This window comes from Aulonocara stuartgranti (assembly GCF_965226115.1).
Source record: "Aulonocara stuartgranti genome assembly, chromosome: 13".
NCBI lineage: Eukaryota > Metazoa > Chordata > Actinopteri > Cichliformes > Cichlidae > Aulonocara > Aulonocara stuartgranti.
The window spans coordinates 16,767,921-16,788,448 of record NC_138949.1 but is presented as its reverse complement, the minus strand read 5'-3'; the positions used below and the strand labels follow the sequence as shown (position 1 = coordinate 16,788,448).

The window sequence follows — 20,528 nt, the reverse complement described above, 5'->3', positions numbered from 1 at the left end:
AATTGTGAATGGGTAAGTGTTGGTTGTTGTGTAAATGCAGCACTGCTCTGAGGGATCAGCAACACCAGAACAGCACCACATGAATGCAGTTCATTTACCACAAACAAAAAAAAAAAACAACAATTAAAAAAGAAAAGGAAACTTGCAATTTTTGCAAAATAAAACTGTTTTTTATTTCAGGTTAAAAACATCTATGACTGTGAAGGTATTCTGTACAAAGGTTATAACGCTGTAAATCTGAAAGGCCAGAAAATAGCAGCCTTGACTTTGATGCTTCACTTCCTCCTTCCTCGTCGTCCTCTAAAGCCTCGGACCGAACCGTGACCAAAACACACAGTGTTGGGGATCCTGAGAGAAAAGAGCACAGCTGCTCAATTCTGGGCCTCAGATTGCTTAGTTTTAAATGCTAAAAAACTGTAGTACACATGTGCTGTAATCAGTACTTTACACATATTTAACTTATATAATATTCTGGATTTTTTTTTATTGCAAATTTCTTAAAAATGGCTGATTTAGTTTTAACACATACAGATTTGAAGGCTAACCTGTAGGAATACTGAGGCTTTCGTGGCGCTGTGCTCTCAGTGTCCTGGGCTGCAGCAAGAACGTCCTCGGTAGTGGCTTTTTCCTCACACTCGTGTGTCTCCATGGATTCCCCTCCCTCGGGTTCGTCGGACGGAGAGTTACACATAACCTCACAGACACCCTCAGACTCACACACATCATCCACCACCTCCATGGCTGCGTCTTTCTGCTCCTTTCTTTTTGTCTCTCGTCTTCTATTAACAAAGATACAATATTTAAAATACGCATAAGGCAAACATATTAAAGTGATGCTATTTTAAACTGCGCCTTTCACAGAGTTAGAAAAATAATACAAAAATACAAATTTTACACATCAGCATCAATAAAGAAGCAAAAAAATCTTATGCTATAATGTGTCTGATCTTATCATGTCACTAAATAAATAATAAAAGAGACATGTAGAGTGTAATGTAAGAATATAAAGAGTAGATAAGGCAATAAGGAGATTGACTAAAAGTCATAATTTGACATTTTGCTACCATCTAGTGGACAAAACACAGCCTTACCCTCGTTCCTTTTTGGTTTTATCGAATCTGAAGTCTGGAGGATACTTGTGAATTCTTATTAAATGGTCCTTCCTGTGTTTATTAGTCCTGAACGTCTGTCCACAGCCTTCCACCAAACACTGGTACTGAAAAATGTGAAGAAAATGTCATTGTTCTTCAAAAAAATAAAAAAAATAAAAATATCTCCTAACAGCAGAGCTCTATTTGACACCGACTTACCATGTCCTGTTTCTGGGCAAGGATAGTAAAGAGAGAGTCATGCCACTCCTGAATGTGAATGTCCAAGAGCCGGGCGCTCGGCAGGGAGCGGCGGCATGAGCAGCACACGTGCCTGTGCAGGGCGTTGTAGTGGTGCTCGTACTCCTCCAGAGCACTGAAGACCCCACTGCAGCCTGAGATGTGACAGGCAAACTCGGACACGCTGACACAAGACAAGAGGAGGAGGAAGGTTATCAACAGTCTGACCAACACTGAGATTACAAGTCATCAGTCAAGTAGAAAATCCAACACGGTTGCTAAATAATGATCCCTTCTGGGGCAAATTTGTCATTTTACTGAATATTTTTAGCATTTCTCAATTAAATATGTCCAAGTGCATAATCTACTACTGTTGCAATCATCTTATTTGACTCGTTTTATTTCTAAATATGATCGCTTATTTTATTTACAAGTAATCAGCTTCCCAAAATCCCAAAAATGAAATGTGGGATTAATGTGTTATTTTTTTTGTCATTGTGCAAATATAGTGATTATAACATCCACATGAACGGAATCAACTTCATGGGATTTCCTTACCTGGATGGACATTAAGACACCAAAGGACAAATAGTATGTGGGGCAGGTTAATATGGAAGCCTGTTTCTGCCACTGAAAAAACCAAACATTTTTGGTGATCCATAAGTCAAAATTTTCAGGTCTCAAAATTTCAAATTATGAAGTCAAATTTTGAATTCTTTTCTCAGACTTTTGAGTTGGTGACTCAAAATTGTGAGATAATAACCCCAAATCTTTATTTACAGGTAGGTTTTTTTTTTCAGCACTAGAAAGGACTTTCCATAGATGAGTCATGCTCACAGGAATTTAGGATGAAATAAATATGTAAAAGGATGTTGAAAGTCAGTTATGCAAGTCTTCTGGCTCCTGTATTTTCCTTTTTGTTTCATTAACCTTTATCTCACTTAGTGTTTCGTCAATCTATGGCAGATTTCTCTCTGAGCAACAGATTTTTACAGAGACTCGCAAATAACGGACAAAAACCTTCCTAGTCTTGATTGTAGTTGCATTTGTTTTTACTTGTACTTCTCATCATATCCCATTACAAATCTGACTTTGTGGTGCAAGCTTAGGGGATGAGAGAGAGATCCAGGATGAGATCCTAGCATGTTCACCTGCAGGAGAGCCATGATGAAAGCTTTTACTGATTTCTTCACAACCAGGGGGGGGGGGGCAGGTGTCAAAGTCTGTGCAGTCACACATAAAGAGTGACACCTGCTCACCCTAACAACAACATGAAAATGTAATTTGAAAGTTTCAGGAGACATTTTAAAGGATGAGTGTGTTAACCCATGCATTGGCAAATGTAAATTATGTGCTGTTTAAAGGTGACCCATGCTCATAGCTAGCTAGCTAGATAGCTAGATAGCAAGCACTTATATCTCCTGCCTCCCTCACCTGAGTGCTGGCTTGTCTTCTGCCTCCGAGATGTACAGGTCCTGCAGGTACATGTGTCTGTGAATGTCCCCGTCCTGCAAACAGCATTCATCTGCACGTTACAGCCGTTAGCAGAACGAGCAGCTGCCTGCTTTTCTGCTCGGTTTCTTGGTGCTTGGTTACCTCAAACAGCTCGTGGTCCTTGTGCAGGCGGATGATGTGCGGCGTGAAGCTGAACGGGTTGTTTCCCTCCTCGGACTCACTGAGTCTCCGCTCCTGCTGTTCATCGCGTCCCTCCGTCCGAAGCTGGAGTGCTTCTGGCTGCAGCATCGCTTCTACACGTTTTCATTGGCCGGGCACAGAAACACTCGTTCACTATTATAACGTTATCAAGTCCAATGGTCGCTACGATGTTACCTCTGGGAGAAGGGTCTGGCTGCAGCCACTGTGGAGCTCCACAGTAACCGGATACACGTGACCTCCACACTAACCGGAAGCACGTGACCTCCACAGTAGCCGTAAACACGCATGGATACCGTGGAAGTTTTTTTTGTGTTTTTTTTTTATAAACCTTTATTTAAACATCAGTACAATACAAAATGGAATTAAACAGTACTACAATAATGGTGTTGTACTTACAAAAGAATTGTATGCATAGATAAACAAATACAAGAACAGTATTCAGAAACAACAATATAAATATGCTAGGGGGAAAGTAACTGATCAAGCCAAAGAATAAAGTGATTGAAAGATCTTGATTTTTTCACAAACACCAATAGTTTTTATAGTTTTTGGGTTAGTGGAGTTCTTAATTGAGTTAAGATACTGTACAAGTTCAAAGGAGAATACATAAAAAGAGGGATGTCTTCCTAAACATTTGGACTTGTGAATATGAAATTTAGCCATTAAAAGTAACAAGTTAACCATATATCTGTTATCAAAGTTGAATTGTTTTTGGTTTTTGTGCAGACCAAACAAAACATATTTCCAAAACAATAAAAATCCTTTAATATATTTTCTGAAATAAAAACACATAAACTCTGCCAAAAATCTTGTACAAGGTTACAAAACCAAAAAAGATGTATAGTAGATTCCTTGGAAGTTTTACAAAAGCTACAGCTTGTATCAATGTCTAATTTGAATTTGCTTTGAAGATAATCTTTAGAAGGATAAATTCTGTGTATTAATTTATAAGAAATATCTTTAATTTTGTTGGTAATTAAAAACTGATTAGGGAGTTTCCAAACTTCGTTCCACATAATACCATCTGACAGCCGGTTCCAGAAAAAAATGACATATGGTAGCGTGGTTATGGTACTCTGAAATAAAGCTCTAATCGATTTATTGTTGTTTTTAGATTGCTTAGAAAAGCAAATTTTGCCAACAAAAGTTTGTATGGGAGATGTCAACGGCCTGTGGAATGAAGTGATATTAGGTTGATTCTTAAACAGCATACAAACCCCTGATGGTATTGAGCCAAATACTTTGGTATAATCATGACGAGTTATAGCTAAATTGAAATGTAAACAAAATTCTTCATAGGAGAAAAGAATACCATTTGAATCAAATAATTGGTTGACTAAAACAATGTCATTCCTAAACCAACTATCTAAGAAGAGAGATTTTCTTTTAAATAAAACATCCTTATTATTCCAGATATAATAACTGTGTGGACTAAAGTTATGCTTGTAAATAAGAGTCCAAGCTAAAAAAGCTTGACGATGAAAAGCAGAGATCTTTAACGGGATTTTATCAATATCAAAATTACAAGTAAGGAAAAATTCAGTGCCACCTAACTTAGAAAACATGAACACAGGTATAGTATTCCAAATGGAAGTAGGATTAGTAATTAGATTCTTCAACCAATTTATTTTGAATGTGTTATTTAAAGTGTTAAAATCCAACACATTAAGTCCTCCATTGACATAGGAGTTCATAAGAACTGTTTTTTTAATGTAGTGTGTCCTATTTTTCCAGATAAAGTTGAAAAGTAACTTATCAACCTCTTTTATAAGTTTTTTATCAAGGTGCAATGCCAATGCAGCGAGAGATGCCTTCTGCTTTAGTTATTAATACCCTGCCTTTTAACGACAAATCTCTTAAGAGCCACTGATTAAATCTGCGTTTGAGTTTCTCTAGAATAGGATAAAAATTTTGAGTGATTCTACTTTCCTGATTTTTGGTTATTATGATACCTAAATAACGAACTTCTTGTTTTATTGGAATGTTACACAAAGCTGTTTTCGAACATTCTTTTATCGCCATAAGTTCACATTTAGGAATATTCAAGTACAATCCAGAAGCTTTGGAAAATATGGAGATAGTTTCAATAGCAATAGAGATTTGATTTTCATCTTTTAGGAATAATGTAGTGTCATCCGCTAACTGTGTTATGAGTACATCTTTGCCAATTAGTGATATACCTTTTACATTGCTTGATTTCATATGGTTAGACAATAGTTGGGCAATTAACAAAAACAGGTATGGAGAAATGGGACAGCCTTGTCTTATCCCTCTTTGTATGTTAAATCTGGGTGAAGTACCGTTTGTTAATTTAATACTGCTGTTACTGTTATGGTATAATGTTTTAATCGCTGTAGAGAAGTAAGAGCCAAAACCATACTTATCCAGAGCTTGAAATATAAATTCATGCTCCACTGTATCGAAGGCCTTGTAGAAGTCTAAAAATAATATGAAACCATTGCAATTTATGAGGTCAGAATAATCCAGAATATCTAAAACCAATCTGATATTGTTAGTTATGTGTCTTTTGGGCATAAAGCCAGATTGTGTTTCATCAATAACAGAGTCAAGAATCATCTTAAGTCTGTTAGCTATAATTAGAGCAAATACCTTATAATCATTATTTAGCAAGCTAATTGGTCTCCAATTATCAATCATTAATAGGTCCTTATTAGGCTTCGGAATCAACGTAGTCAAACCTTGATTCATCGTAGTGGGAAGCTGTTGGTTTCCTATGCTTTCTGCAAATACCTCAAGAAGAAAGGGAGACAACTCTTCAGAAAAAGCTTTATACAATTCAGCAGTAAGACCATCCGTACCTGGAGATTTATTATTTTTCAATAGCCCAATTGCATCTTTGACTTCTTCTAATGAGATGGGTTGATCACATAATATAGAATCTTCTTGGCTGATAGATTTAACATTCAGCGATTCTAAGAGATGATTTGTAGCTTCCTGAGAAAATGTAGAGCTATAAAGTTCCTTATAGAAATGACTACAATATTTAGAGATTAATCTGTAATCCTCTGTTATAACCCCATTTATCATTTATTTGCTAATATTATTTATACTTGAGTGTTTCTTTTCTAAACTGAAGAAATAATGGGAATTACGCTCACCTTCTTCAAGCCATTTAGATGTTGATCTGATAAAAGCTCCTTTTGCTTTGTCTGTGTATAAACGATCTAATTTATCTTGTAATTTAGCAAGGTTCATTTTATCCTCTTCAGTTAAAGTGTCAATTTGTTTATTAGATAACTGTGTGATTTGAGAGATTATATTTTCTTCCTCTAATCTTTTGGACTTTGCATTAAGGCTGCCAACCTTCCTTAAATATTTGCCAATTTCAAATTTTAATAATTCCCAGTTATTTCCATACTTTAAATCTTTTTGAGCTATAGACCAAAAGTTTGAGATCAGTTCTTTAAGCTCCTTTTTCACATCGTCTTTTTGTAATAATGAGCTGTTGAGTTTCCAGTATGTAAATTTAACAACAGAAGAATTAGATAGAGAAGTTAGATTTATTTTAATATATATGGCTTTATGATCTGTTGCTGGAGAAGGACAAGCACCTACATCTATGCTATTGCTGTCAAAGCTCTCTGAAACTAACCAAAAGTCTATCCTTGAATGTCTCGAGTTAGAACTGTTGCACCAAGTAAACATTTTGGACTGAGGAAATTTGAATCTCCAAATGTCTGTAAGTTTCAGGCGTACCATAACAGCCTTCAATGTGGTATTAATTCTGTTCGAATGTCCTGGAGGAAATTTATCTAATTCAGCATCCATAATACAGTTAAAGTCTCCACCTAGTAATAATTTTGCATTTGGAAATTTATTTAACCAGCTAGATATATTTTTTTTTCAATCGTCAAAAATAAATGATCATTTTCTAGCTTCGTGTTAAACCCGTATATGTTAGTTACAATTAAGACTAAATCATTATATTTTATGGACTTGACATATGTAATGGCCTGCAGAATCACATTCTGTATGTAAAACATCCCCATTATATCTGTTTTTTAGGATTGATACCCCAGCTGATCGTTCAGTTCCATGAGATAACCATATAGAATTTCCCCATTGAGATCGCCAAAAACTAACATCGTTGATAGTAGAGTGAGATTCTTGTAAAAACACAAAGTCAGATTTAAGTTGCTTTGCATAAAGAAAAGTGGCTTTACGTTTTAAGTTGTTACGAAGACCCCTAGCATTAATAGAAACAAAAAACAAAGAACACAAATTGACAAAGAAAAGATATGTATTAAAATGTAAATCGAAGTTAAACCTTTTAACCTAACACTGAGTTCAGCACTAGAATATGAAAATGTTCACAGTATAGAGTATATATATAAATAAACTTTAGACGCCTAATAAAAGCGTAACAAAAAAAGTTTTACCTATTTAACAGTAAGTTTGCTTTTTGCTAACATCAAAGAGCAATTTAGACAGCCAAACATTAATATCTACAAATATCAGGCACATCAATATAAAGAACACCTTGTAAACAAACCTGAGAAGAACTAAGGGTCAGGGAATATTGAAGAGATTATGTGTGAATTTCAGCACCATTTACAAAGCCTCGACCTCCAACAAAGTAAGCAGATTTCCCTTCTTCACGTGCTTTCTTTATAATGGGCCACGGCTTCAGTCTGTTTTCTTTGTCCTCTCTCGTCAGGTCTTCAGTGAACCGCAGATGATTATTTTGAAGGAAAGTATTGTTCTTGGCAGCTTTCCACACCGCATCACGAATTCTCCTTGAGATGAACCGGATGATGATCCCTCTGGGTCTCGGGTCATTTTGTTTTGGTTTCCCCACTCGATGAGCGATGTCCAAGACCTCTGAAAACTTTTCCTTTTCCGCAGGTAGAACCGTTTGGCATATCCCAATCGCCTTTGCGCGCACATCTTCTTTCTCCAACTCCGGTACCCCATACAGTCTCAGATTCCAACGGCGGTTGTAGCGTTCAACTTCAGAGATGCGTTCGTCACATTTCTGTGTAAGCGTTTCGTTTTACTCAACCCTCTTCTCAATGACCATAATCTTATCACGTATGTCCTTTAAATCCGTACGAACTGTTCCTACCATTTCTTCAATGGCGTCACTTCTGGTGTTGATCAGATTAATCAAAGTGTTGACCGCATCAGCTTTCAGGGAGTCGCCATCAGAGTGACTGGTAGATAGTGTTGGTTTTTTAGCCACTGGAGGCTTGGAAGGCGTAACTGGTAGAGGTGGAAATTCTTCTTCAACCATCTCCTGACACTCCATTTCTTTCATGTAGCTATGGTCGCTAGCTAGCATGCTAGTTGCATGTGGTTTGCCTGAGTTACTCAGCCTTTTCTGAGCAGATTTCGACATGTTGTTGTTATAGAATTTGGTTTCAGATTTAGCAGGTTTAGTGCGCTGATCTTCAAAAAAGTCTTGAAAGTTAGAAAGACGTCAAATAGGTGTTGTAAAAATGCTTTATATCTTTCTAGTGCCGAGAGCTCGAAAAAACACTCCTCTTCACGCCGCCATCTTGCTCGGCCAGCCGCCGCAAACACGTAACTTTGGTTAAATCGACTTTGACAGCGAAAACTAAATTGCGTTTTTGTTACTATTGATGCTGCTGAGAAAAAAAATGGTTTTAAGTGGGGGGTTTTTAACACTCTGGGTTTGTTCAAAAAAATTCACCATCCCCTAAATAGTTGGGTTGCGGTCACGTGGTTCTGATGACGTGCGGAGGCAGCGCGATTTTTGAGTGGAGGGCGGAAGTAAACACAGCCAGATGCTCTTGACTTTTTCGGTTGTATTTTGGCGCGGGGTTATGACGTCACCTGATAGTCATCACTGAACACTAGTCGCCCTGCTTTGACCTAATACAGCTGTGGGAAACACTGTCTTCCCTCAAACTTAATAGTTAAAAAAAATAAATGAATAATAATAATAAATATCAATGCTTTATTCCAAAGGAAGGTTATTTCAAGCCCTACCGCTCTCATCTTATAGAACATTAAGTTTTTGGTGTAGTTCAAGAAATATCAGAAAACAGAAATAATTGTATTTGAGTTTAAATTAGCATCAGCCCTAATTATAAAACCCCAAATTTCACTCAAATTCTGAATTTTAACCCTTTTTAATACCATTTAGATCAGCTAATTCGAATTATTTACAAAGAGAAAAGCATAAAAGCATTTTCTAACTATGATTGCAGTTAAATGTATTTCAATAATTAACAGTATCAATGATTATACATGCGTCATAACTTTTTTGTGCAGTGACAGAAAACCCCCAGCAGCATATTCGTGGACAAAAGTGGCCACCTTCTGTTTACCTTCACAAAATGCCATAAATGAATATATTAAAACAATTTCCACTTGATTTTTCAAACTGGTATCAGTCCTTGTCACGAAAACCAACATTTTATTCAAATTCAGATTTTTTTTTTTTTTTTACCCTTTAAAGCCTAGTTTGGTTATATTTTCCCAGTAACTTTTCAGAGAAAAAGGAAATAAAGTTCTGAATTTTTTAACCATATAATGCATGAAACCTAATATTTTTTCAATCATTACAGGTCAGTAAAAGTAACAGTAACAATGATTTATTTAATTTTGCATGATCAGTTCTTGTGATGAATGACCAAAAATAAACAACCACCTGGCGTCTTAGGGGCCAGAAATGGCCATTTAATGACCAAATGACCACTAAGATGACAAAAATTTGTATTTGAGTTTGTGTGCATCCTCATTAGGATGTGCTAACCACGAGGGAGTGGTCTTTGTAGGCACACTTTCCATAGGTGGAGCAAGTGGATGTTCTAATCCAACATCTAATCCTGCAGGTGCACTTCTTGCTCAGTCTTCTCATTTTGTTGGTGGGGTATGGGTCACACTCTGGTTCAGACTACTGTATCTTGGGATGAATGGCAGCTATCGAGTACTGGGGACAAGGCTGTCTTGCAATTGTTGAGGTCACCAGCATGTGCCCCAGCTCTTCCAGGATCACTCTTCATTTGTAGGTGTTAGAGGACTCCCACTCCTGTGAAGTGGTTTCCACCGAACAAAGGCATTGTATTCCACAACATCCAGGAGATCGTAGAAAAGACCCAACAGCCATCTGCTAGTTTTCCTTCAACAACTCGAGGTGCCAACATCCTGTCTAGGTTATCCACACCGTATTTGTGCTTCTTGTAGTCCAGGCTTCCTCTTCTCCCCATTACTGCCTGTTGGTTACCTGTGTGTTGTGCACATTTTAGCCTCACTTGGGCATGTAGGATACTGCCTTCACCAAAACTACCATGGCAAAGACAGACAACAAAATCTTCCTCTGTTGCAACTGGAGGAGCTGGGTGAGGTAGGTCTGGGTTGTTTCCCCTAAATGTGCCAACCAGAGCCAGATTTCATCTGAGGAGTTTCTTTGCCAAGGTGTGTAACACACACACAAACAGATTCTAGGTCTGACCAGCTGTCTCAGCCATGGGCAAAAGACAAAAACCAATAAAATTCAAAAAGAATTTATTAGTACAATGATCAAAAAAATGAAGGGATAAAACAGTCCAGTGTCCCACTTGAAAAGGGGATAAAACCCACAGTCCAAGGCCAGAGCCAGCGATGCCTCAGTTCAGTTGCACTTCAGATATCAACCAGCAGCTGTCCCCCAAGACCCACCACCCTGAAAGTAGATGGCCAGTAATCACTCCAGCCTCAGCAACCCAATTCTGCCTTTAGGCTGCGGCATATAGTAGGCCCTGGTCTGCACAGAGAGACACAATATAACTACATCTTCAATATACAATTCACAGAGCAGCAAACTATCCATCCTAAACATATTTGAATCAAGTCATCTTAGATCTGATCATATGACATACCTGCACAGAGAGACAAAACATCATAGCGGTGTTTGTAGTGTGGGCTATAAGTAGACTAGCATATCAGTGCAATCAAATACACCCGCCTTCAATTAATCCAACCCCATCACAGCCATTGGCTCACAGTAAATGTGGCACGCAAAACCACAACTTCCCACAACAAACAAGGAGATGAATTAATACAAGCAACATTAGTCCACCATGTTACAGGTGAACGAAGTAAAGATGTTGTCAGCGTGTCCTTGGAGCGCCTCTGTTGGTTGGAGTGTGAACCCCTTTTTCTTTTTAACTCCTTGGAACTTGGAGTCTTGTCATCCCACATGCCACATGTAGCTTTATTCTGGGGTAGGCTCTCATCTACACTTCATGTATATCTCTCCAATTCTCCTCCCATGCAGATTTTTATAGGTGCACAGCAGCTAAAAGAGCTTCTTTCTTATAAAAAAAGTCAAAGGCAGGTCTCAGGCTGCTAATGCAGAGAACTGCATACAGTGCGGGCCCTGGTCTGATACCAGTGGGCACTGGATTGTAGGGCAGTCTCTCTTCAGTAGTGGGACCTACATAGTTTTCCTTCACAAGGCATCCAGTCAGTTGCAAGCTCATTGTTCTTGAAAATTGCTCCCTAAATGTGTTTTTTTTGTGACCTAAAAACATTAAAACACAGGTCACCAATCAACATCCCTAAACTTCAAGCCTATGCTTCAAGCACATTACCACTAGATGGCTGCAAATACAACAACGTGCCCTGATGGCTAAAGACAGATAACTCTTACCGTTCTGTAGCAGTAAGCTTTGATACTCAACAGTTTGTGAGAGTGGTTAGGATGGGTGAAACTTTGGTGGCAAAGCGTTTTATTTTTCAGTTAACTGCAGAAATAACTTTCACAGACTTTCCAGGCGTGGTTTTTTAAAGTGCTTCTGTTATTCGTGTCTGTTTCTTCACTCTGCTCGTTCAGCCCCTCATGTAAATCACAGACTACAGAGTTCAAAAACATATTTGGAGACAATTTTTTTTAACAATTTCTTTTTTTCTTTTTTGACAATCTCTTGTGGTGACTCGTGGTTGCTCTGATTTAGATGCTACAGGATATTACGAGGCAGAGAGGAAGAGAGAGAGAGAAAGAGAGAGAGAGAGGCGGAGAGCTGAGGATCCTCTGTATTTCCCTCAGAGAGCCAACCACACAATGACAGAGTGTGTCTGATAGAGCAACATGTCAAGTTCTGGATGTTTTATATGGATTTTCTTCTCCTCATGGGGTATGTAAAGAGTTCTTTCTTTCTTTCTTTCTTTCTTTCTTTCTTTCTTTCTTTCTTTCGATTTATCTAATAAATCATTTAACACTTGCAGGGATAATTACAGCCAGTGTAGAGACTCTACCTCATGTCATAAAGTACCAAACAGTGATACCTCTGAGGCTGAAGGACTCATCTGTTTTTAATGATGATGATGCTGCTGCTACACACAAGGTAACACTCACTCTACTGTGCTGTTGAAGCAGTTCATTAAGAAAAAAGTGATCTGAAGAATGAATTTAAATCCCTTCTGCTTCTTGTGTGTGTGTGAACAGAAATACCCTGATGCACTGCAGTACTCTATATGGATCGCAGGGCAAAACCACACTCTGCATTTGGAAAAGAACAAGTGAGAAAACTTTAAATGACTTGTTTGATTTTGAGCTACTTTCTAAGGCTTTTTTAAACCTTAGAGGTTCCTCAATTTGTGCACTTTCTTTTTTCAGGAATCTAGTGGGTAAAACCTTCTCTGTGACACATTACTCTGATCAGGGAGACCAAATCTCAACCACTCCAGATCTAAGTGTATGTATCTTTACATTATTTTATTTGTCTACACCATCGGGAAAATGTGTCTATTTTGTTTTTGTGAAAGTGCACAAGATGGTTAGCACGATACTCCATAGTCATTCTCTCTCAGATCCTTTTTACTGGTATAGATTACCATGTAAGTATTTGACTGCACAGGCTTGAATCATATGAAAGCAGGATATCCTGTGCCACCAACTGCTTTCAGAGGTGTTTGTACATTTATCATTCATTACCGGATTTTTTTTTTTTTCCTTTTGCGAAATGCCAATATAAATCTTTTGACTATATTAAAATCATAGCTCTGACCTGAAGAAAGACAACAGGTCTTTTGTGCTCACTTATTTGTATCCACGCTTACTGTTAACGTATTTCTAAAGTAAACACTTTGCAGTAAATTGTAATTATCTGCTACAAATATCAGATCTGGGGCATTTTGTGCAGTATGTGTAATTATTTCTTGCACGTTTCAAAATATCAAATTGCATAAAAAAAAAAGTTTCTCAGGTTCCCGATTATGACCACAGACACACACGCAGCAGGAAGAAACAGGAGGAAGTGGGAATGACATATAAGGTTAAGATTAGCATCCAGACCACACTGAGATATCTGGGAGATTAAAAAATCCCAAATGTCATTATTAATTCTGGTACAAATCATGGCTGTCTGTTCAGGTTCACTGCTACTACCACGGACACATCGTGGGAGTGGAGGACTCCTCTGCCAGCATTGGACTCTGCTCAGGAATAAAGTGAGTAATGCAGGCTATAATTTTTTTCTTTCATCTTTTACCTCTAATTACAAAAAGGTTTCTTTCCCTGAAGGGGTGCCCAAATTTCATAAAAACCATGATGCTATGTTACGGTAAGACTTCGTCTGTGACTCATGGCCAGCACGCCCAAACTAAAGGGAAGATCAGCATCCCTCCTAAAGATCATCAAGACTGCATGCACAGTAACTCGTGCTCCTTGGATGCAGACTTCTCTCGTTAACCCTTCTGTTGCTGTCATGAAAGGGGAAAGTTGACGTTTGAGAACCAGACATGCTGAAAAGTTTGCCTTTGTCCCCTCTGTAGGGGGTTTGTGCGCCTCCGGGACCAGACGTACCTCATTGAGCCTCTCGGTACCAAGGCAGGACAGCAGGATGACGGCCAGAGTGCCGACACTCACAGCGATGAGGGTCTTCATGCTGTTTACAACTACAAACACCTGAGGAAGAAGAGGAGCCTCTGTTCCCATGGAAACACGACCACTTTCTATGATCATGTAGCTCGTCCGTCTGGACTGTTCCGGCTCGCCAGTCTGGTAAAGACACACAAGATGGACACATCCAGATTTATGGTGCTGTCTCACATTTCATAGATTTATGCAAAAAACAAAAAAACAGGACTTTGCATTGTGATACAAAAATATAAGTAATTCTCTATCGTCATGACATTTATGAAGATGTATGAAAATAGATTTCTTTAGGTCGACAATTAGAAGTGAAGTTACAGTGAAATAACCACATTTCCCACAAGTGACAATACATTTAGTCAATGAAAGGATCTAAGAAAAAAGGGAAACACCACAGAGAGAAGTTATAGATCGCTTTTAATATGTTTGGGTCATTACCTGTGACTGAGTGTGTGAATATTTAGCACAAAGTCACTGTTACACTGCTCTAAAAGCATTTAAACGATCAAATGGACTTACATAGTGCCTTTCTATTCAACTTTAAAAACTCAAAGCGCTTTATACTAGGATTCCTATTCACCCAATCACACACACTTTATTCACACTCACATCTGGGGTAACTCAGGGTTCAGTGTTTCTCCCAAGGACACTGTGACACACAGACTGGAGGAGCTTCTGATTGGTAGACAACCTACTCTACCACCTGAACCACAGTCACCCCAAACACTGAAACTTTTTATTTTTCATTAACCACCCTTTAACCGCATAATCCTAACCAAACAGGTACACATACACAAATGCTCAACATTGTTAATATCATGTGTCTTTTGTGTTTCTCAGAAAAGCAGAGCTCAGAAAGCAGAGCGAACGAAGAGACCCAGGACGGTGGAGCTGGTTGTTGTGGTTGACCATAGAGAGGTTTGAGCTCACTTTTTCTTTTGCCTAGTCACGAGTAAGACAATTTTTGAGGTGTAAGATCTTCTTTTGTTCATGGCATGTTGTTAAATGTGATACTAAGTGAAATAATGGTTTCTTTCAGTATAAGAAGTTTGGCAGTAAGAAGACAATAGAGGCCAGAGCGCTTGAAATAGCAAACCACGTGGACAAAGTACGTTTGTGTCTCGGCACTGTTTCTGTGTTTTCGTGTCCCACACGTCTTCAAGCTTTACTTTCACTTTGGATTTCACGCAAGAAATGTGTCCTGATACTTTGTTCTTTACTGACTGGAATCTGACCAGTAAAAGGAAGGAGAAGGTTTTTTTTTTTCTCACTGTGAAAAATCTAACTTTAACTGTGAATCTTCACACCTTAACTGAAAATTTTCACACATATCCCACAATTCTCTTTGCATACTCCCAATGTGTATGCATCATCTTGCAGCACTAGACCCAACATTAGTTTCCTGTTGCACATTTATAAAATCTGCTGCTTGAAGCATTTTGTGGTTTTAACTGATTTCGCTCACCGCGCTGCTCTGTTTCAGCTCTATCGCCCTGTGGGCGTTCGTGTGATGCTCGTCGGCCTGGATATCTGGTCATACAGAGATCAAATACATGTCAGCACTGACCCTGAGGTCACCCTCCGTCGTTTCCTTGAGTGGCGTCAGCAGCACCTTCTGCCGAGGACCAAACATGACAATGCGCAGTTCATAACGTAAGATGTTCGTCTTTCTACTGCTTACTAAACCTATCTAAAAAATGATAAGATAATTTGTAAACATTTTGCCTCATCACCTTTCAGAGCTGTGGATTTTGATGGCTCCACTGTAGGCTTAGCAAACACCAATGCTATGTGCACCTCTAACTCTGGAGCTGTCAATGAGGTAGTCATGTTTCAATGTGGATTTCTTTAATTAAAAGTGGAAAGATGTGGAAATTAAATGTTTGTGAATTAAATGTCGCACAGGACCATAACACTAATTCAATTGGAGTGGCTTCCACCATTGCGCATGAGATGGGTCACAACCTAGGCTTGTCCCACGACACTGAAGACTGTGTCTGTGGCACTTCTGTGTCAAAAAAAGGCTGCATCATGTCAGAGAGCGTTGGGTAAGCTCAGCTTTGCACCTGTGCAAATGAACACCCTCCTATGTGCAGACCTTCGAAGGAAAAACATCTGATATGGTCTTATTATCGTCCACCTCCTCTAGCTTAAAGTATCCGGAGCTGTTCAGCAGCTGCAGTCGGCAGCAGCTCAGCAAGTTCTTGGAGGAGATCAACCCGGCATGTCTGCTCAATACTCCTTCCACCGATCGAGTTTATGGGGGCCCCATGTGTGGAAATGCCTTCTTAGAGCCTGGAGAGGAGTGCGACTGCGGCACGGTGGAGGTTTGTGCATATCACGTTCGTTTTGTATAGCCAAACTCCCATTACTGAAACACACAATGATGACTGAGATGTGCATGCCTCTGTATGCCTGCCAGGAATGCAAGAATCCCTGCTGCAATGCCACCACCTGCAAACTGAATGCAGGAGCCCAGTGTGGAGAGGGAGAGTGCTGCCACAACTGCCAAGTAAGTACTACTCACTGTGTGAAGTCACACTGATACTAATTATGTTACTATATAACAAGACACAGTCTGACTGTGCCGTCTGGCTGGTTATGTGTGAGTGCGTGTATTTTAGTAGTCGGTACATCACCATCTGTGTTCCTCTCCACTCCGTAGCTGAAACCGACAGGCAGCGTCTGCCGACCGAAAGCAGGAGACTGCGACCTGGCAGAATATTGCACCGGCTTCTCTGCTGTCTGTCCGACTGACGCCTACACCCAGAATGGCCTGCTGTGTAACCATGGAACAGGGTACTGCTACAATGGACAGTGTCCTTCACGCCGGGATCACTGCAAGAGGCTTTGGGGACCAGGTTAAGAAACTAGTGAATCACAGTTTGCTTCAGATGTGCTTTATTCTTAATAATCAAGACTCATCAAGCTGTATTTTTTGCTGTGATTGTTTTCAGATGCTGAAGTCGCTTCAGACGCTTGTTTCTATCTGCATGGAAACTGCAGAAAGACACACTTTAACCAGAGATGCCCAGGCCGGTATGCAATCCAAAGCTCTACAATTGCACATATTCACTGCCAGCTACTGTTTGTTCTTGAAACCATCCCTTGTGGTTTTCGGTTACAGAGATCAGTCCTGTGGTCAACTTTTTTGTTCCGGCGGATGGGAGTTCCCTGTGACATCCAGGAAGTCCCTTTACAAAGTAGGAAACGGAGACATGTGCAATGTGGCAACTATGAACCCTGAAGATAACTACCCCGAAGATTTGGACATGGTACCTACTGGCACTAAGTGCGGCAAAAACATGGTGAGAAAGCTGCTCTTTGTAGCTAAAATGAAGAAAACATCCATGCGCTACAGATTCCTGCAAAGTCTTTGTGTGTCCTTTAGGTATGCTACAATCAACAGTGTCAAGACATAAAAAACATAAAAATGTATGGAAGAAATGACTGCTCTGCCAAATGCAACAACCGTGGGGTGAGAACTTTAGATCCTCGGCACTCTAAAGCACTGTGGATTTATGGCAGCACAACATGCGTACTATGAGTGGGATCTCTTACAGGTCTGCAATCATGAGAGCAAGTGTCACTGCGATCCTGGCTGGGCTCCACCTTTCTGTGATGTGCAGCAGTCCGAGCTGCCTCAAGGTACTCTACTATCCTGACATACACCCACTGATACCCCGCTTCTCCCTGCCCTTTTAATAACCATGATTTACACATGACCCATATGCTCTGTTTTCCACTGAGCTGCAATACTTGGATTGAATTTCTCATGGGCCTTAAAACAATCGTGCTCTGTTCTGATGAATACAAGCAGACACTGATGCAGTGGCATTTCCTTATTAGTGTGTACATACGCCCTAATTATGTTACAGAGGAGTTTGCTTCCTGAGGGGGGTGACGTATGTTGTTATTTGCTCATCCTTGGGCAAAAAAAATCTCATTGGCCTAATCTGTTGTGTTATTGTGTGTGTGTACAGAGTCAGGCCTGGTTAAGTTCATAGTGTCAGTGGTGGCTGGCTTACTTCTTCTTTTGCTCGTGGTTATCGGGAGTTTGATGTGGTACGTCAGAAAGAGACAGCCTGCGAAGAGGTACAGAAAGGAGCTCCTCCTCTCTTTTAGCTTTTGGATCACCACAATAAGTAAATAAAACTTTATAAGCTTGTCAGAGTTTCTTTTAAGCAATTGTGCATATTTCCTTGCAGATACCTCCCATCTTCCGCGGGACAGTTCAACCCGTTGTTTCGGTCGAGCAGCGAACGACGCAGGCCTCCTCTTGGATCAGCACAAATCAGCCAGCCTAAATTTTTGGAGTCGTCGGCCACTCAAGCATGTAAACCGCTCTTCTCTGCTCCTACCAGATCACAGACTGGAGCACTAAAGCCCAGCCGAGCAGCTCCAGAGGTGAGCACCTTCTGTGATGTAGCAGATTTGCCACCAGAGTGCCGTAATGTGCTGTGGCAGTAGATTTTGGCCTGTGTTATTGGACCAAATTCAAATCATAAACAGACTTGTATTTTAGTCAAACTGTCAAAAACCAGTGAGGAATAAGGCTTAAAAAATAAAATTTTAGACTGTACTCATTTCTATTTTCTCCCTTTACAGCCGCCCAAGAAAGCAGCAGCCGTACCCCAGCCATCTGTGTTTCAGCAGGTAATCTGACCTCCGGTTCCACCTTCATTTAAATGTTATTTATATGTTTCAACTAGTAAATAAATGTTTTTATTTAGGCTATAAAGCCATTCACGCAGGCTCCAGCTGTTTCAAGAAAGCCAATCTTTACTGAGGTAAAACTGCATGTCTTCATTGTCTTTTGGGGCAGTAATTATTTTTAAAAATTTTTATTTTAGTATCATTATTCTGGTCTTATATATATACTTTTTTTTCTCTTTTTTTCAGAGTAAGCCACTGCCTCCATCGAGACCTCTGCCACCACTCACAACAAAGCCGGTAAATAACGTTCAAACTGAACTCATTATTTGCGTATACACATTTAACAGTGCTTGCGTTTGCTGCTTCTTTAAAACATGAACTGTTTTGTCTCTCAGATCATGAAACCAAAGCCCCCAATGCCTCCAGCGAAGCCAAAGCCCTCCGCAGTCCTGTCTTCATTGCCTCACACTCAGCTGGTATGTATTCAGACTCAGACATTCTCAGAGGCTATCACGTTTATGAAGATGTCTGTGGTTTTTGGCTCTGTCCTAGCATAGCAGTGTAATGAACAAGCAGTCAGTGAATCAGTAAGCATATAAACTTCTCCTGACCACCAGTGAGTTGGTGAGGCACTAACATGGGGAAATAAACACACCAAGACCAAGTTTGGAGAATAAAAATGTCTCATCCCAAGTATGTGTGCTAATACTATTTATCTGCTCCCCTAGCTCGGCGGGAGGGCTGCCCTGATGCCTCCCAGCAGGCCCAGATGACAGTGGGACTAATTCATCGAGGTGTAAACACTGAAATCCTCTGACAGGGGACATTGTTTTTGTCTCACCTAGAAGGACCAAGAAGATCCTGTCTGGAGACGCTCTTCTGTTTTAAAGTAGAAACAGGATCCGCTGAAGAATCGGCATTGTTAAGCAACACAGCTTTTGTGGTCTCCTTGAGGATTACCACTGCTTATGTACACCTTCAGTATGTTAATGAAAACCTGAAGTAATGATCAGCAGACTCATATTCTGTGCTTTATGAATGACAAATGGCACTGCTGCCATGACGATTGTTTAGTTTATTTGAGTCTTTTTAAAGGGAAACATTTGGTTTTTGGGTTTGTTTGTTTTTTGCCTAAATCCTGGGATATGTGAAGATTTTCTAAGGTAACTGCACTATCAATGCTGTAACTGTTCCTTTTCCCTTTTCCCTCACATTTTTTTTGGTACTGCATTTCTCTGAAATATGGTTGTTAAGGGATTTTAAAATGTGGCATGAGCACTTTACAGGTAGATTTTTTTAATTGAAGAAGGTCTTTTCTTGTCATTTTTTTAAAACTCTTTGTACTGACCTGTCTATGCTTGACTGTGCAATTGAACCAGTACATATATCTGTTTTATTTTGCGTGCTGACCTGATAGATGTCAAAGGATATTGATTATTCTATGCAGCAGACAAGATCACAAAGTCCTTTCACTCATAATACCAATGATGAGGATTCACCCTCGATTTGTCTTTAAATCTTTCAGTTCTGAATGTTCTAATTTATTGGCTTGCAATAAACGTGATCCATCACACTCAGTGTTTCTGTCACTTTCTCCGTCTTTATATCCAGATGATCCAGAAGATATTCATATTAACATCTGTGACTCTCTGTTGATTTTTTTGCTCTGTCCTATCAGCAGCGTAATGTCAGAACAAAACTCAATTAGATCTATAATTGGTTGGGGGGAAAAAAAGATTGATTTTGTAGTTTTTCCCTGCAAAACCTGATTCAACATGTGAATGGAGTCCAGACTTTCAGCTTTAATTCAAAGGGATTTTTAAGAAACCATTGCATTAACTCTTTCAGTTATAGTAATTTTTATACAGTTCCCCATTTTCAGAGTCTAAAGAGACATTGATTGCCTTCAGCTAAAAGCCTAAACAAACCTATCAGGGAGATTTAAAAAAAAAAAAAATGAAAAAAGTCAAATTTGATACATGAAAAGGGTGAATGCACTCATCAACTCAGCCACACCAACAGGGCTGAAATACCACAGAAGAGAA

At 39.5% G+C, this 20,528-nt stretch overlaps 2 protein-coding genes across 3 annotated transcripts; one reads left to right on the top strand and one right to left on the bottom strand.

Annotated features, from left to right (window-relative positions):
• Positions 1 to 148: 148 nt before the first annotated feature.
• Positions 149 to 3,238, bottom strand: znf511 (zinc finger protein 511). 2 transcript variants are annotated; one of them, XM_082557271.1, is made up of 6 exons: positions 2,925 to 3,238; positions 2,763 to 2,836; positions 1,311 to 1,512; positions 1,092 to 1,216; positions 546 to 779; positions 149 to 348 (listed from the first exon to the last, which is right to left on the bottom strand). In XM_082557271.1, exons 1-6 carry the CDS (start codon positions 3,069 to 3,071, stop codon positions 276 to 278), a joined length of 855 nt encoding a protein of 284 aa, XP_082413397.1. In that variant the 5' UTR covers positions 3,072 to 3,238; the 3' UTR covers positions 149 to 275. The 2 variants fall into 2 exon arrangements, with proteins under 2 accessions (XP_082413397.1, XP_082413398.1); XM_082557272.1 differs by having other exon boundaries at positions 546 to 776.
• Positions 3,239 to 3,391: 153 nt separating this feature from the next.
• Positions 3,392 to 20,056, top strand: adam8a (ADAM metallopeptidase domain 8a). The gene is made up of 26 exons (XM_082557183.1): positions 3,392 to 7,984; positions 11,909 to 12,088; positions 12,180 to 12,298; positions 12,400 to 12,473; positions 12,571 to 12,649; positions 13,327 to 13,403; positions 13,728 to 13,956; positions 14,668 to 14,745; positions 14,867 to 14,935; positions 15,311 to 15,480; positions 15,568 to 15,649; positions 15,733 to 15,875; positions 15,977 to 16,154; positions 16,250 to 16,339; positions 16,493 to 16,688; positions 16,785 to 16,866; positions 16,955 to 17,135; positions 17,219 to 17,305; positions 17,391 to 17,475; positions 17,811 to 17,922; positions 18,036 to 18,234; positions 18,436 to 18,483; positions 18,561 to 18,617; positions 18,730 to 18,780; positions 18,879 to 18,959; positions 19,212 to 20,056. The coding sequence occupies exons 2-26, from the start codon at positions 12,043 to 12,045 to the stop codon at positions 19,254 to 19,256; spliced, it is 2,658 nt and encodes an 885-aa protein (XP_082413309.1). The 5' UTR covers positions 3,392 to 7,984; positions 11,909 to 12,042; the 3' UTR covers positions 19,257 to 20,056.
• Positions 20,057 to 20,528: the final 472 nt, after the last annotated feature.

Excerpts from the sequence above, each read along its gene's own strand:
- znf511 (XM_082557271.1), bottom strand. The coding sequence starts at position 3,071 with ATGCTGCAGCCAGAAGCACTCCAGCTTCGGACGGAGGGACGCGATGAA. Across the intron at positions 2,837-2,924 it reads AGGACCACGAGCTGTTTGAG|GACGGGGACATTCACAGACA; the intron begins GTAACCAAGCAC and ends TGCTGTTTGCAG. Across the intron at positions 349-545 it reads AAGCCTCAGTATTCCTACAG|GATCCCCAACACTGTGTGTT; the intron begins GTTAGCCTTCAA and ends CTTTTCTCTCAG.
- adam8a (XM_082557183.1), top strand. The coding sequence starts at position 12,043 with ATGTCAAGTTCTGGATGTTTTATATGGATTTTCTTCTCCTCATGGG. Across the intron at positions 17,136-17,218 it reads CTAAGTGCGGCAAAAACATG|GTATGCTACAATCAACAGTG; the intron begins GTGAGAAAGCTG and ends TGTGTCCTTTAG. Across the intron at positions 18,484-18,560 it reads AGCCATCTGTGTTTCAGCAG|GCTATAAAGCCATTCACGCA; the intron begins GTAATCTGACCT and ends GTTTTTATTTAG.